The sequence below is a fragment of the Haliotis rubra genome, unplaced genomic scaffold, assembly GCF_003918875.1.
Source record: "Haliotis rubra isolate DU_JTF1 unplaced genomic scaffold, ASM391887v1 Scf10, whole genome shotgun sequence".
Classification (NCBI taxonomy): domain Eukaryota; kingdom Metazoa; phylum Mollusca; class Gastropoda; order Lepetellida; family Haliotidae; genus Haliotis; species Haliotis rubra.
Genome location: NW_025764892.1, coordinates 759,243 through 774,165, shown reverse-complemented (window position 1 = coordinate 774,165; position 14,923 = coordinate 759,243). Strand labels below are relative to the sequence as shown.

Genomic DNA, 14,923 nt, shown 5'->3' with positions numbered 1-14,923 from the left:
GCTATATTACTGAGTGCGGCATAAGACTAAACTCACTCACTCACTCACTCATGACCGTAAGATGTGACCACCTCTTAACACTCATTCTGCTCTTTGTTTGTGTCTCTCAATGTCCTTGCCTTTTGGCATGTCATGTATTAATACAGATTTTACTGTCCTTCCTTGAAGCCACAAATTTCGACCTTTCTGGAACGATATGTTTTATTCTTTTTACACATACACTTATCATTCTAATGTGTTGGTACGGCGACACGCATTCAGAGTTAGGTATAACTCGACGAATATATTATCTATATAGACGTATGCTGTCACATGTCATCACAGGTCTAACTGTGCCAGCGACATATACTCGGAGCAGGTGATTTTAGAACTTTACCACTTATCTACTTATATCTCCACTGTTTTTGGGCCCGTGAAGATTGGGGTTAGAAATTATCCATGCTTGTCGTAAGAGGCGACTAACGGGATCGGGTGGTCAGGTTCGCTGATTTGGTTGACATATGTCATCGTATCCCACTTGCGTAGATCGATGCTCATGCTCTTGATCCCTGGATTGTCTGGTCCAGACTCGATTATTTACAGACCGTTGCCATATAGCTGGAATATTGCTGAGCTCGGCACAAAACTAAACTCAATCACTCACTCCACTGTTTTTTTGTCCTCCACAATGCAAATTTTGCCAAGACACCTACAGTTTACCTACCGACAAACAAGAAAGATGATCAGTATGGAGGAGACCGCACCAAAGACAGCCAATGCCAATGTAACTGGAGATATAGTGAGTAACTGGTGTCCAGGTGCAGTCGGAATACTTGTGTTGCCCAATTCTGTAACATGAGTGTGCATATATACTGAAAGGCAAAAGAAACGTCGTAATATTGGAGATGACATGTAAGTGTCAATGGAGTATTTGAACCAGTCCTGTTTTGTTAAAAGTCAAGTTTGAGGAAACCATGAATCGTGGTCGGATAGCCTGTTTTGCCCAATAAATTATTGTTTGAGATTGAGGTCAGAAATGTGTTTGTTTGTAGAGAGGGAAAAGTTCACTTGTTTTCTGAACATAGCAGCAACACGTCTCGCTAACTTAGCCATAGCTGCTGTATTCAGAAAACAAGTGAACGCTTGTCATTCAAGCCGGCTGAATGTACGCGTGATGCATGACTGAATGTATGCGTGATGCATGATGTATTTGTGCGAACTCTTCCCTTCCAAGAAAAGGCCCTTCAGAGGATTAGGAGTGATGGTTGTCATACAGTCATAACCACCCAGGTTACAATCGGTATTGACCTTGAAACGTGTAAAGACACGCAAAATGACATTTTGAATGTTTGCATTCACCAATTATTTCAAAATAAAACATTCCAGGCCATACTTGTACAGACATGGTTTTGCATGAAAATCAGTGTTTTTTTTGTTGTTGCTTTTTTAAATAAGCAATTATAATAAAATCAACATGGATACCAATCATTTCGTCGTTTTGTATGAGTCAAAGGACCATATGTGTCAGAAAAACTCATGTTTTTTTATCGTGGTCACCACGAGAAACTTAATATAAGTGATGGAAACATATCATTGCAAAAATACAACGGGTGCTTAATTAAGTTACTTTAAGCATAGTCAAAAATTCCAGCATACCATTCAGTATGTAACGATCCTGGTTTCTAAATGTGTACAATATTGAATTCCAAATAACAGTCTTTAAACCTGGTTTCATTCGATAGAGATTATTACATATACCTATAATAGTGGTCATAGTTGTCATGGGTACGTTCATACAAAGTCCATTCTTTCGATCACAGACGTTAGGGGAACAGTTGAAACAGGTTTGTCTACAGGTGTGTCCATAGTACCCAGCATCACATTTCCTACATGTGCCTGATGACTGAAGACAGCCACTGTCCTTGCAGTTTACACATGGCAAATGACATTTAGGACCATGGTAGCCTTTTATGCATTTAACACAGTGTCCCGATGTTTGATTACAGTTTTGGTCTAGACATCTGGAGCTACATTGATCTGCACATAGCTCTCCCCAGAAACCAGGCTTACATCCATGTAAACATCGACCCGTGTCCCTATCACACGGAGACGTGCAGTTCTGTGTTGGACAAACAGAGTGGCAATTGTCGGAACAGGAGGTCTTACAGTTCTCTCCCATGAGAGTGTAGGCACATTTCTGACATTGACCTAATGTCTCATTGCATATCTCACATCCAGGCAAACACTTATCCCCACAGACATGGATGGCTAAACAGTCCTTCTTGCAGCTGCCATCACTAAGACATCCTTGTCGTCCACATGCATTTGGGCATTTGTGACATTGTTTACCAAAGTATCCGTGATCACAATTGATACAGACGCCGTCATTCTTTCGATCACATTTTGAGCATTTGTTCCTGCACGGGACGTTACACATTTTCCCCATGTACCCATCGTTACACCCATCTGTGCAGTCAATACTTCGATCATCAAGAAATGTACAGGTTCCTCTCAAACAGTTGACCGGGCAGCTTTTTCCAGCGTTGATTGGTGGACTGACAGCCGCTGGAACTGTCTTCGTAGTTATGTTTGTTGCTGTGCAGTGTCTCAACACACCTGTAAGAGCGCAAATCAGACAAATATATCGGTGGACATTGGTGGTAGTGAATGGGCAGTGTCCTTTTGGTTTAAAAGCAGATGAAAGCAATAGCATTTTCATAGTCAGTTTCAAACCTTCCCTTTCAAATTATGTGGAGAATGTCACTTATATTAACGTGGGTTAAACGGGAATAAAACGATATATGCTCTTAATGTACAATCTTTATAATTTTTATTACACTGGGTTTTACAGCGTCATGACAATTTGATTAAGTGATCTCGATTGTTAGAGGATTATCCGATAATAGAAACTTTTTTATGGTTTATGCTTCATGTCCCATGGAGTACATTATTATATTACGACGTGTACAACGCTTCAATCTTCTATTGAAAGATCATTGAAGGCACGAACACGTTTATTGATACATATACCTTGGTTATGATTCAAGGACGTTTCGGGAATATTTCAGGAATACCATCATCATTTATTATTGCTTTAGGCTACCGGCCCATTACACATTACGTAAGGAAAATATGAGTACATAACAGTGCGCAGGCAATTCGAGTCATTTTAACAAGATGTTCTAAGCATAAATGCATGATAAATATACTGAGCTTTTCTGAATCATATCATCATTGTTAGTGGTTATTAACAGAATGAAATTATGAAACAATGGGGTTTTTTTTACTTTTTTTTTCAAATAGCAAAGTGAGTAAAACTCCTCAACTATGGCGTGACGAGAACAACTTTACACAAATACACAAGTCCATTGTAAAAACAAAGTTTTATTCAAAAAGGAATTTCCTGGAAAAACCTTGGTACGCAGCAACAAGAAACATACAGAATCTCCACAAAGTGTTCCTGAAATAAAAAGAAAGATGATGTAACTGGATGATATTTCACCATTACCACTCGGGACCATCTATTTATGACATGTGTCGAATTGTAATTACGTTTAAATGAAGATGTTCCCCTCTTGGTACTTTTTTCGTGTAAAAACAAAGTCCTTTGTTACTGGTTTAGTTTAGTAGTGTTTCAGTTATTACATGAGTGAATGAGTTTAGTTTTACGCCGCAATATTCCAGCTATATGGAGGCGGTCTGTAAATAATCGTGTCTGGATCAGACAATCCAGTGATCAACAGCATGAGCATCGATCTGCGCTATTGGGAACCGATGACATGTGTCAACCAAATCAGCGAGCCTGACCACCCGATCCCGTTAGTCGCCTCTTACGACAAGCATAGTCGCCTTTCGTGGCAAGCATGGGTTGATGAAGACCTATTCTACCCCGGATCTTCACGGGTCAGTTGTTACATGAACCTAATAGCACTGTATTAACGAAATCTGCATTGGGAAAAATATTGTTTCTTTGAGAGGCTTTGACATTACTTACACATTTACACTTCGTTTACAAACCCATTGGAATAACTAAATGAAAACAGATGATGTTGTAGAAACATTAAATGCTGTAATATGTGTAAAAACATAAATATCATACAGAAAGTATATGATCGAGTTATATGAATTACGAATTACAGGCCAGTCAGTTGACACAGTGTTGTCTTTGGAGGGCATTTAGAAGTGATGAACATAACTCAAAGATTCTTTTGAAATAAAAAAGAAGAAGTTGATATGCAAAGAATCTTTGACACATACACAGTGTTATTGTTATGAAATTTGTACTTGATATCACACTGCCTGACTCTCGGATCAAGGGGATGAAGAAGTACTGATCGTCTACGAAGCATTGTACATTGGTATCCATTCGAACCTACAGCATAGCCTCAAAAGGTTAGCACTGTGAACCAGGCATTAGTGCCGGCTAGAAAAAGCGTGCGCACATACACTCACAAGCGCATGCACGCACAGACACACGGACACGAGGATAGACACACGTACACGCATTCGCTTGCACAAGTCAACGAAACCAAATGTTTATTACAGTTAAAACGAGCGAATGTGACTCACCAATAACCCAGTAGCCCCTATAAACAGGAGGACAAGGTTTCTAGCGACCGTTTATTTACGACCCGTGACGATCCGGGTTAGAATTAATCTCCAGTAACCCATGCTTGTCTTAAGAGGCGACTAACGGGATCGAGTGGTCAGACTCGCTTACTTGGTTGACACATGCCATCGTATCCCAATTGCGTATACAGATACTCATGCTATTAATCACTGGATTGTCTGGTCCAGACTCGTGTACTTACAGACCGTCAGCACTATATAGCTGGAATTTTGCTGTGCGCGGCGTAAATCTACTCACTCACTCCACTGTTTTTGTATCCACCACAACGCGAATTATGCCAAAATGTATATTGTATATTAAAAATAATATCCTCTCCCAAAAAAGAAACGCATATAGGAATTTCAACTGTATTTTTATATTTATTTTGAAAAATCTTGTAGGCTTTATGATTCAATGACATATAGTGAAATTGCACACTGGGAATGCAGACTTATCCGTCTTTGGCACAAACTCGAGGAAAGTCAGTTTGAGTGTCACATGGAGACGTGTGGTGGCGCTGAAGTCAATACCTCGTGTGACCACCGTGGGTATTCAGAACTGTACGGCATCGCCTTGACATCGAACGAATAAGTCTCAGAATCTCGTGTTGCCCAATCGCAGCCCACTCTGCCTGTAGTGCCTGTGCGAGTTGCTGAAGTGTTTGGGGCTGAGGGTTACGGCGTCGCACCCGTCTGTCCAGGGCATCCCACAGATGTTCGATCGGGTTTAAGTCCAGGGGAGCACATTGATGTTGTGGTTCTGGAGGAAGTCTCTAGTGTGACGTGCTGTGTGGGGCCTGGTATTGTCCTGTTGAAACAACTCCCTCTGGCGATCAATGATTGGAAGGAGATGTGGGCGTATGATTTCGTCACAGTACCGTTGAGCTGTCAGGTTGCCCTGGATCATCACCAAATCACTTCTCCTACAACAGGTGATCGCTCCCCACATCCTAACACTGTCCCAGCCGAATCTGTCCAACTGGGAAACGCAAGCGTCTGCGAAACGTTCACGTCGACGTCTGTACACCCGCATTCTTCCATCTGGCACGTAAACCAGCCTCTCTCAACCTGTTCCTGACTTTCTGTGCAGAAAGCCTCCTCAATCCGGGTATTTGTCGAGCGGTACTGGTCGCCTCAGCTATTCGATGACGCAGGTGATGTACCCGGATGTAGCGATCCTGCGCCGCAGTGGTCGCTCGAGGTCGCCCACTACGAGGGGCATCTGCTACCGCATTCTGCCGGCGATATCTCTCCCAGAGCCGTGAAATGGTGCTTTGGTGAACATTCATGCGTCGGGCAACTGCACGTTGAGACTGGCCAGCTTCAAGCAAACCAATTGCGATATGACGGTTGGCTTCACTTAGACGTGGCATTTTGCGTTCGTCAACAATATTCCAAATACAGTGAATAAACAACAGACAGCGGTCAACCTTTTATACCCATCATTGAGACTATCTGTTCCCCAACTTTCACGTGCATTGCATGTGAATTGGTTATTCTGTGACACTACACTCCGAAATTGAAAATCATGCTGTTAAATACGGGTATTTTACGGATGGTGCGTTTTGTTGTGATGTTTCAAAACATAAATACCATAGGAGTCATAAACAGAACAAAACCTTTTGTAAAATGAATCACGTTTTAATTCATTGCAACATGAAATTGGTATTTAAATGATGCGTTTCTTTTTTGGGAGAGTATATTTTTTATTATAATAGCAAACAAAAACAAATCTGTAAAACATAATAGCAAGGTCGAGGTTAAGGTTCGGTGACTTACCAAAACATTGTGTTGCGCCAAAGTACTCTTCCACAAATTCATCAAATGTCGAGATACTGGCAAAATGAAACACAACTGTTGTTTCCTGTAGATAATTTTTTATGACATGACAGTATGTAAACAATAAATGGAAATAGAAACTTTTTCTTCGGTGTGATGGTATGGTCATCTTTTGTATGACACCGTACAAGGAAATAATTTTTTCCCCTATTGTTATGTGACAAAACAATGGAAGAATACGAACTGTCTCCATGTGTCCGATGTTGAAAATTACATTGCATTGAATACAATCTCAAATGGATTGACCCGGTTTGTTTGAAGACACCATGTTGTACTATGCATGTAAATGTTAGTCTTCAAAAGAAGAAGATTCTTAAACGAAGATGGATAAGATGGGTTTAACATTCGTGAAATGAGTTCCAGATTTCCTATCTCCATCGTCGAAATAAGGCAAAGGACCGAGCTTTTACTCGATATTTATTATAATTATGGAAATGATTTGTCGCACTTTTTCTGAAATTAACATAATTGTCCAAAAGGACAAAAGGGATCATTTACCTTCGTATCCAGAAAGTAGGATCTACTATTTTCAGGCTGATCCAGACATACTGGGGTTAATATAATATCCTAGCCATTAAAGGAAATAAAAAATAAACTGATGTATAAAAGAAAATACACACCTGGTGTTTTGTGACTATTTTCAAAGAACGAAATATTTTGACAATCGCTTTGACTGCGACGACTCACAACGGCTACACAACGTTATGCGACTGTTGGGATGGTCCGTGGAGATGTCTCAACGTTAGGTTGCGTATTTCCATCGCCGAAACACCATTCAAGCACTGCTGAGATGTGACCAGAACAATAATGAAATTACCGATCGCAGGACGTCCACGCGTCACAACACCACGACAGGACATACAGATCTGGCTTAACCACATTTGACAAAGGTTCCAGACTGCAGTGACCACTGTCCACACCATTCGGTAACTTCGGTCTATCCGTAGTCGACCACGTCGTTCCGCCATACGACCTATCCTGACGCATCATCAGGAGAACCGTCAAAGGTGGTGTGGTAAAGGAATGTTGTTTTTACATATTTAACATTTCCCGTACAAAAAGAATGTAGTAACAGATGTCAACGTGTCTACTAATGTCTTGGGGTCTTGGGGAGCGTTATGCTCAGGCCTTTGTCCCCGAATGGAATCCTTAGTAATTCCATGATTTGTGGTGGATTTGTGAGTGGCTGTCTCTTCATTCATTTTTATAACGAGTGTGTTTTGAATGCACTGCTATTTGAAAACAGAAGGGTCCATGCCTCTACGCTTGTATAAAAATATAAGCATGTTTCCTGGCAGTCTCACAAAACTGTTTTGGTAAAGCCATATTCAAGATTTGTCTAATTCAGTTCGGCCTTTAAGACAACTCCCCTTCTTCAGTTCATTCGAAAGGATAATGCACCTTCGGCTGAATGATGTCACACCTAGTATGTGTATTGTGTAAACAATCATATGCCCCTTCACGGCTTTAAATCAAAGTGATGTGAGCATCCGGTTAAGTTCGATCAGTTGTGTGCTATTATGCAGTAGAAAGTGAAACATAAAGGCCCATACGCCCCTCAGTTAGGAAACTGATTTTTCTACCTGTTAGCTGTCACTGACACTAAATAAATGATCACCTTCGAGAATATCCATAATGGCGCGTTGCAATGGTGTTACAAAACTGTTTCTGTGAAACATTACGCACATTTCTGTGACCTTTGACAATCGGCTCAACAGGCAAACCGACATAAAATTTTCTATTTCAAGAGGTATTTTTTCTGAAAGATTGATACAATGACATATATTGGTGTTTTATATTCTAAGGAATAAAATAACTTTCATCATGGTTGTGCCCTTGACTTTACACGTGTTTCATACAACGTCGGTGCGATCAAGGCCAAAGCCCTATTGATTGTGACAAACTCTAAGTAACGTCAGATTCCAGTTACAGATACTCAATTTATGGTGTACATAGGTTTTATGTTATTTCTACATGATGTCCACAAACAATGACCTTGAACCTCAGGCTCATTCAATCATTATCATCAGTAAGTATTCCTCATCGGGGTGTAATAGATATGAGTGAATGAGTTTGGTTTTACGCCGCTTTTAACAATATTCCAGCAATATCACGGCGGGGGACACCAGAAACGGGATCCACACATTGTACCCATTTTGGGGAATCGAACCCGGGTCTTCGGCCTGACGCTAACGCTTTTAACCACAAGGCTACCCCACCGCCCCTGTGACAGGTGTACATGCATCAGGCAGTACGCATCAAAGTTCAGCAATCCAGATTGGGTCGGTGGTCGGTTGTTGGCAAACATATAGCATTCTCGTTTTCAGGGAGATTCGTAGTTACTGTTTATATTGTCCAGATCTGAAGGATGAATGAGTGAATAATTTAGGCATAAACGTCATATCAGTGATATCACGACGTGTCGGCTTATTTTGTCATCCGAGGTGATGGAGATCTAAGATTCCGAAAACACTGATGAAACTTACGATGACAAGTATGGTGAACCAGGGTGTCACTGTACAAATCAACTTTAGCGTTACGGCAGTCGTAAGTCTATGTTAAGTAGGACTGCGTAATATAACCGGTTTACCAGTATTTACCGGTTCAGACATGAAAATGATACGTATTGCGATACGCTGATCGAAAACCGGTATTTTGACTTTCATTCGGAAAACTTCGTAACACTCGGAAATCTTCGGATATTTCCTTGTTTCATTTGTGCCAAATATTTTGTACATTTTTATTTTGTCATGATTAAATAAACATTTTATTAAAAAGTGATTTTGTTGTGTTCATGCTTTATAAATCAAGCATTAACTCGATTATACGTAGTTTTTCGTTTAATAATACTTCTTGCAATATGTTGCAATGCATATCGCAATATACACTAGACGCCAAAAGAAACGTTACCCTCCTTCCTTAATGACGGAGGTACCTATCTTCAGCTGGCGTTCTGATGCGTGGACGTCCACTTCTTGGTCTGTCTACGGTGACCCTAGTCTGTCTGAAGCCCTGAATAAGTCTTATAACCGTGATATGGTGGCATCCGAGGGCGTTGGCATTGTATGTCGACCCAATCTGCACCATCCCAATTGCTCTTTCTCTCTTTTCAGCTGTTAATCGTGAGATATTTCTCGTACTCATGTATTCTAGGCTCTCTTCATACCCTATAGAATCATTCTACATGTGAAATGGATGCAAATATTGCTTGAATATTGCTGCGTTTTGGCGATTGATATTGCTATGTGTAAACAGAAAATGGGAAAATGTTACTTTGCAAGCAAGAATGTTAACAAAGATAATTTTAGGTGTTCCTAAACATTGTTTCACAATATCAAAGACACGTTTTACTTGTTTTCACTAATGAAAATCTTTAGAAAATGTTATAAAAGACTGAAATCATAGGAATGGTTATTTTACAATTTTACACACTCTACAACAGTTGTTTTTTGTTATAATAGTTGACAAATGGTGACTTTCAATGGTTTATCATTGTCCAAAAACAGAAATTTATTTCAACCTTTCTTTTGGACATCAAAATTACTGTTATTGGGGTTTTTTCGGCATGGACGAATATAGGACAATGTAACTCTTCTGAAAAAGATGCATTTCACCTAAATATGAATGCATTGGAGAATTTTGTTTCGTGATTTCCATAAAGCTGTGTTGTTAAGCTTTCTTGTAAACTAAAACCTTCTAACATATCTTTGATAGTTTTTCGATAAGTTATACATGTAGGAAACTAAAGTTTCTTTTGGCGTCTAGTGTATGCTTTCGCATCGCAATGTATCGCAATATGAAAATTCTCTGCAATACCCTAATGTTAAGGTATGGGTGTTTCCTTAGCCCTAAGATCGCTTTGTACAACGGCACCCCGGATTCGAACACATGCAACTCTGCACTTTAAACGACTGGACCACCCCTTTTCCCCTTTGAAAGAGGAGCCAGTTCCATGCCCATTAAATGACAAAGCATAACACATCATGCTATAATTCAGGCTTGGTTTACTCACACTACGTTTTTGTACAACGTTTAAAAAGAGTATGTTGTAAAGATGCACCGTGTATCTACTCCACAACCTTTAGCTGCAAGAGTCGATTGTACAGATTTCACGGCGTAGAATAATGAAGTTCCTTGTTATCCAGTGGTATCTACATTCGAGTTTCTTCATTTTCCATGGGTTCCTACTTGAACAGCTTGTAGAGGGCGTGTATAGGTATGTCCGCAAAATACCGATATTTTAGCTGACTTGGCACATTCTGGAAACATACAATAGAGAATATTATATTAGAAGAAAAGAACACAAGAATGACATCATTCATGTACAAAGGTAAGCTACCAGCAACAGTTTATTTATATGCAGTACATGCATATGTGTGTACATACATACATTGCAACAATACAGGCCATGTAGTAATTACATCTACGTTTATTGCCAACTCAAAAAAGGACGATTGTACGTCCAATGCATTTTCGACTAAAGTAGGCAGTAAGCGGTGACAGTTCGTTATAGCCGTCAGTTTGTTGTAAACGTGTTCGTTACAAATATGGGATACTTCAGGACGTAAGATAAATGTCTAAGATACTTTTAATTAGTTGTAGATACACAGGGGCGGATACAGCTTTCTCTGATTTTTTTTTTTTGTGGGGGGGGGGGGGGAGCACGGCTCACTCTCACCCGTTTTCACGAGTCATTTAATAATATTTGAGGACAAAAAAAAGAAATGGGGACGGGTGCGCACCGCCACACCCCATCCCATCTGGATCCGCCAATGGATACAAGATATATATGCAAGCAGGTTCTTCCTTGAGCTAAATAAGGTATGTGTGTTCACTTTTTCACTGTAGAATGTTCACATAATCAAGGTAATCTACACCAATATTCAATACGACTAGAATACGGTTCGTATGTACACTTAATCAATATAATCGGGGCGGTGGGGAAGCCTAGTGGTTAAAGCGTCCGCTCGTCACGCTGAAGATCCGGATTCGAATCCCCACATGGGTACAATGTGTTAAGCCCATTTCTGGTGTCCCATGATGTTCATTGCATAGCGGCCTCACAATTAAGGTTGATCGTACATAACACTACCACATTTGGAGAAAATAGCCAGAGGTGAGGTGAGGTGAAATTGGATTTTACGTCGTGCTTGAGTATATTTCGCTCATATGACGACCTGCATGCGTGTGTATGTGTATGTGCGGCTGCTTGTAATAGCCCAGACTTAGGCTGGTTTTATAGTGCTAACCCACTGAGGTACCATGCCGCAGTGAAGCATGAATACCCCACTCAGACACATTATACTGACTCGGAGTCGACCAGTCCTTGTTGTACCCATTAATGTCGAGCGAGCCCAGGCAGGACCAACAAGTACCATATTTTAACGTCTTTAGGTATGACGCGGTCGGGGATCGAAACCGCGACCTTCCGCTTCCAGCAGGCGGACGCTCTAAACACTACACCACGTGGAGGCGGTCGGAAATAACCAACCAGAAAGTGCTGGTTGACTTACACACAGATGGCTGTAATGATCAGGATCAGGAAAACTGCACCAGCACAAGCACCAGTTATTGCCCATGTTGTGAACGTTAGGAGCGGTGATGACGTTGCAGTATTTCCATCTAAGTAATTACAAAAAGCACACGTCAGTCATTTCGTAGCGATTCATAAACACATGCTGTCACCGTATCGCATGGTGACAATCACTGGAGTGTCTGGCCAAGACTAGATTTGTTCACAAACGAAATCGTACCGATGTAATACTGCTGAAACAAATATATGCTCATGATATAGTCAAAATTGTACAATCGACTCTGCTTTAGCAGAGATTTCTCATGAATGTGGAAAGGGGTTTGTCGCTTCTATGTAATATCTTTGATTGAGCACATGATTTCATCTCCAATACATTGACACCCAGTGACGTGTCTTTTGGCTTCTACTCCTTCAGACTATCTGAACGCCTATTCTGATCTGGACACTTTATTAGATACTTTGTGTTATTTGTTTGTTTTTCTTTTTGTTGTTAAATGCTGCACTCAGCAATATTCAAGCTATATAGCGGCGGCCAGTAAATAATAATAAGTAACATTTTCTTAACCAGACAATCCAGTGATCAACATTTTGAGCATCGATATACGCAATTGGGATAAGGTGACATATATCAACCATATCAGCGAGCCTGACCACCCGATCGCGTTAGTCGCCTCTCTTTCGACAAATAAAAGCTGAATCCCACGAACACAGGCATGGTGATGGTAAACTATGCGCATTCCATTCAACCGTCATCGGATCCTGGTACGCTAAAGGGACGTAAATTTGTAAATCGATCTTTGTCCCTAAACTGTTATTGGTGTCAATAGGACAGACAGACAGCTTTAATATGGGCCTAATGGTATATGTTACAGTTCACAATTCATTTGAATAAATGAACAGTTGTCAATATCGGTGTATAAAGGCTGATCTAAGTTTGACGATGGGGTGACTACGTGGCGGTTTTTAGACATAAAAATAGCTGGGGTGGGTGAGTGAGTATAGTTTTACGCCGCTTTTAGCATTATTCCAGCAATATCACGGCGGACGACACCAGAAATGGGCTTCATACATTGTAATCATGTTGGGAATAGAACCCACATTCTGCAGCTTTGAGAAGTATTCATGCTGGTATTTCTGACATACAAACTAAACCATGGTTTTCATTTTCAATTTCCCGAGCATGACAGTGTGGACAGAAGAATTCTGTTATTGGTGTATCCTTGTTATTCCTTTGTTGACTTTGAAGTTGTTGTGGATATTCGACATTTACAAAATGCCTGGATCAAATGGTCAAGTGAGTAATCATGGAGGAACTTGGAATAACTGATTTCTGCATGCCATGTTTGATAGGTGGTATCCATAACTCTCTGTGAGCGAGTGAGTATGGGTGAGTGAGTGAGCATGGTATGGTTTAACGTCGTTTTTATCAATATTCCGGTAATATCACGGCGATGTACACCAGAAATGGGCTTCACACATTGAACCCATGTGGGGAATCGAACCCGAGTCTTCGGTGTGACGAGCGAACGCTTTAACCACTAGGCTACCCCATCGCCCCGCCTGGCATTAAGAGGACATGACAATTGTCAATAGCTTAATAGGATATCAATGACAAAATGTAACTTGGTATCTAAGGTGGCTAGCACTGTTTTACCGGACCAGTACAAGTAGCCAACACACACTGCAATTTTACTACCGGAATATTGCGAAACGTTAAACCCTATTAACCTCATCAATGAGGTGTTTCTGTATATCAGCATCACTTCTACAATCATTACATTAAATACATTTAAATTATTCAATATATATCCGTGTTCTTTTAACCTTTGGTAACATATCATTGTTTTAATTAAATGTAGTATTGATGTTTCAAACCCTTATTTCTCTCTGAATATTAGTTCAAAGCATTTAACACTACTAGCGTATTTCCGTCATATGATGAAGTTATACACTAACAACGAATAAAGACTTCACACTTACATAGTGCATCTGATGTATTTGTCATGAGTAGGTATGAAGATAGGACATCTTATTTAAAAAGGAAATATCAAAGATTTATTTGCTCTGCATGTGATAAACAAGGAAGGTTTCAGTTATTTTAAATGATCACTACCAACTGCCTGTATGGAGGAATGTTTCGTGAGTTAAGCTGACACATCATAGACGGTTGTTTCAGTTTCTACACGCGCTGAAAACTTCCCGGTCCGGGTACTGTAAGTATATGTCCGCCGCAACAACCATGATATCACAAGCAAACAGTATCACACCACAGTCCGTCGTGTCGTTGCGAGGATTACAGATTGAGATTAAAAATTGAGATGACCCCCGACTCACAATGCTTCACAATACAAGATTTGTTTTACTGTGTGTCACGCCCGATATAGTCCCAAACATAACAGGGCGGTGGGGTAGCCTAGTGGTTAAAGCGTTCTCACGTCAGGCCGAAGACCTCGGTTCGATTCCCACATGGGTAGAGTGTGTGAAGACCATTTCTGGTGTCCCCCGCCGTAAAACCAAACGCACTCACTCATCCAAACACAACTGATGTTGACCACTTTCTGAAAGGCGTTCTGCATTCACAGCAGACAGTAGGTACGAACGAAGGCTTCAAATATATTGCTGAACATTGTTTGCAAAAACATAAAATATAGTGTTTGTGAGGACTCATTCCACTCACTGCACCACTCACTGACTCACTCACGCTCAACTCCAATCAACCTCACTCAACTGACTCCCACCCTGATCTGACCAACCCACCAGACTGCTCTTCCACACTTCCCCACACCAATCCTACTGACCCCATTTACACCATTCTAACCTACTCCTACCCTAGCTTTATCCTACCCTATCCTACACACCCCAGGCTTTCTTTAGAACCTCTACCACATCAACCCACCAAGCTCCCACTTTCAAATCCACTACCAGCCCCTACTTATTTACACCAACCAACCCAGCCTCTAGTCA

The 14,923-nt window shown here is 40.7% G+C and overlaps 1 protein-coding gene across 1 annotated transcript; it reads right to left on the bottom strand.

Annotated features, from left to right (window-relative positions):
• Positions 1-1,377: 1,377 nt before the first annotated feature.
• LOC124291763 (multiple epidermal growth factor-like domains protein 6) lies at positions 1,378-3,438 on the bottom strand. Its single transcript, XM_046728868.1, has 2 exons — positions 3,393-3,438; positions 1,378-2,595 (listed from the first exon to the last, which is right to left on the bottom strand). The coding sequence occupies exons 1-2, from the start codon at positions 3,415-3,417 to the stop codon at positions 1,598-1,600; spliced, it is 1,023 nt and encodes a 340-aa protein (XP_046584824.1). The 5' UTR covers positions 3,418-3,438; the 3' UTR covers positions 1,378-1,597.
• Positions 3,439-14,923: the final 11,485 nt, after the last annotated feature.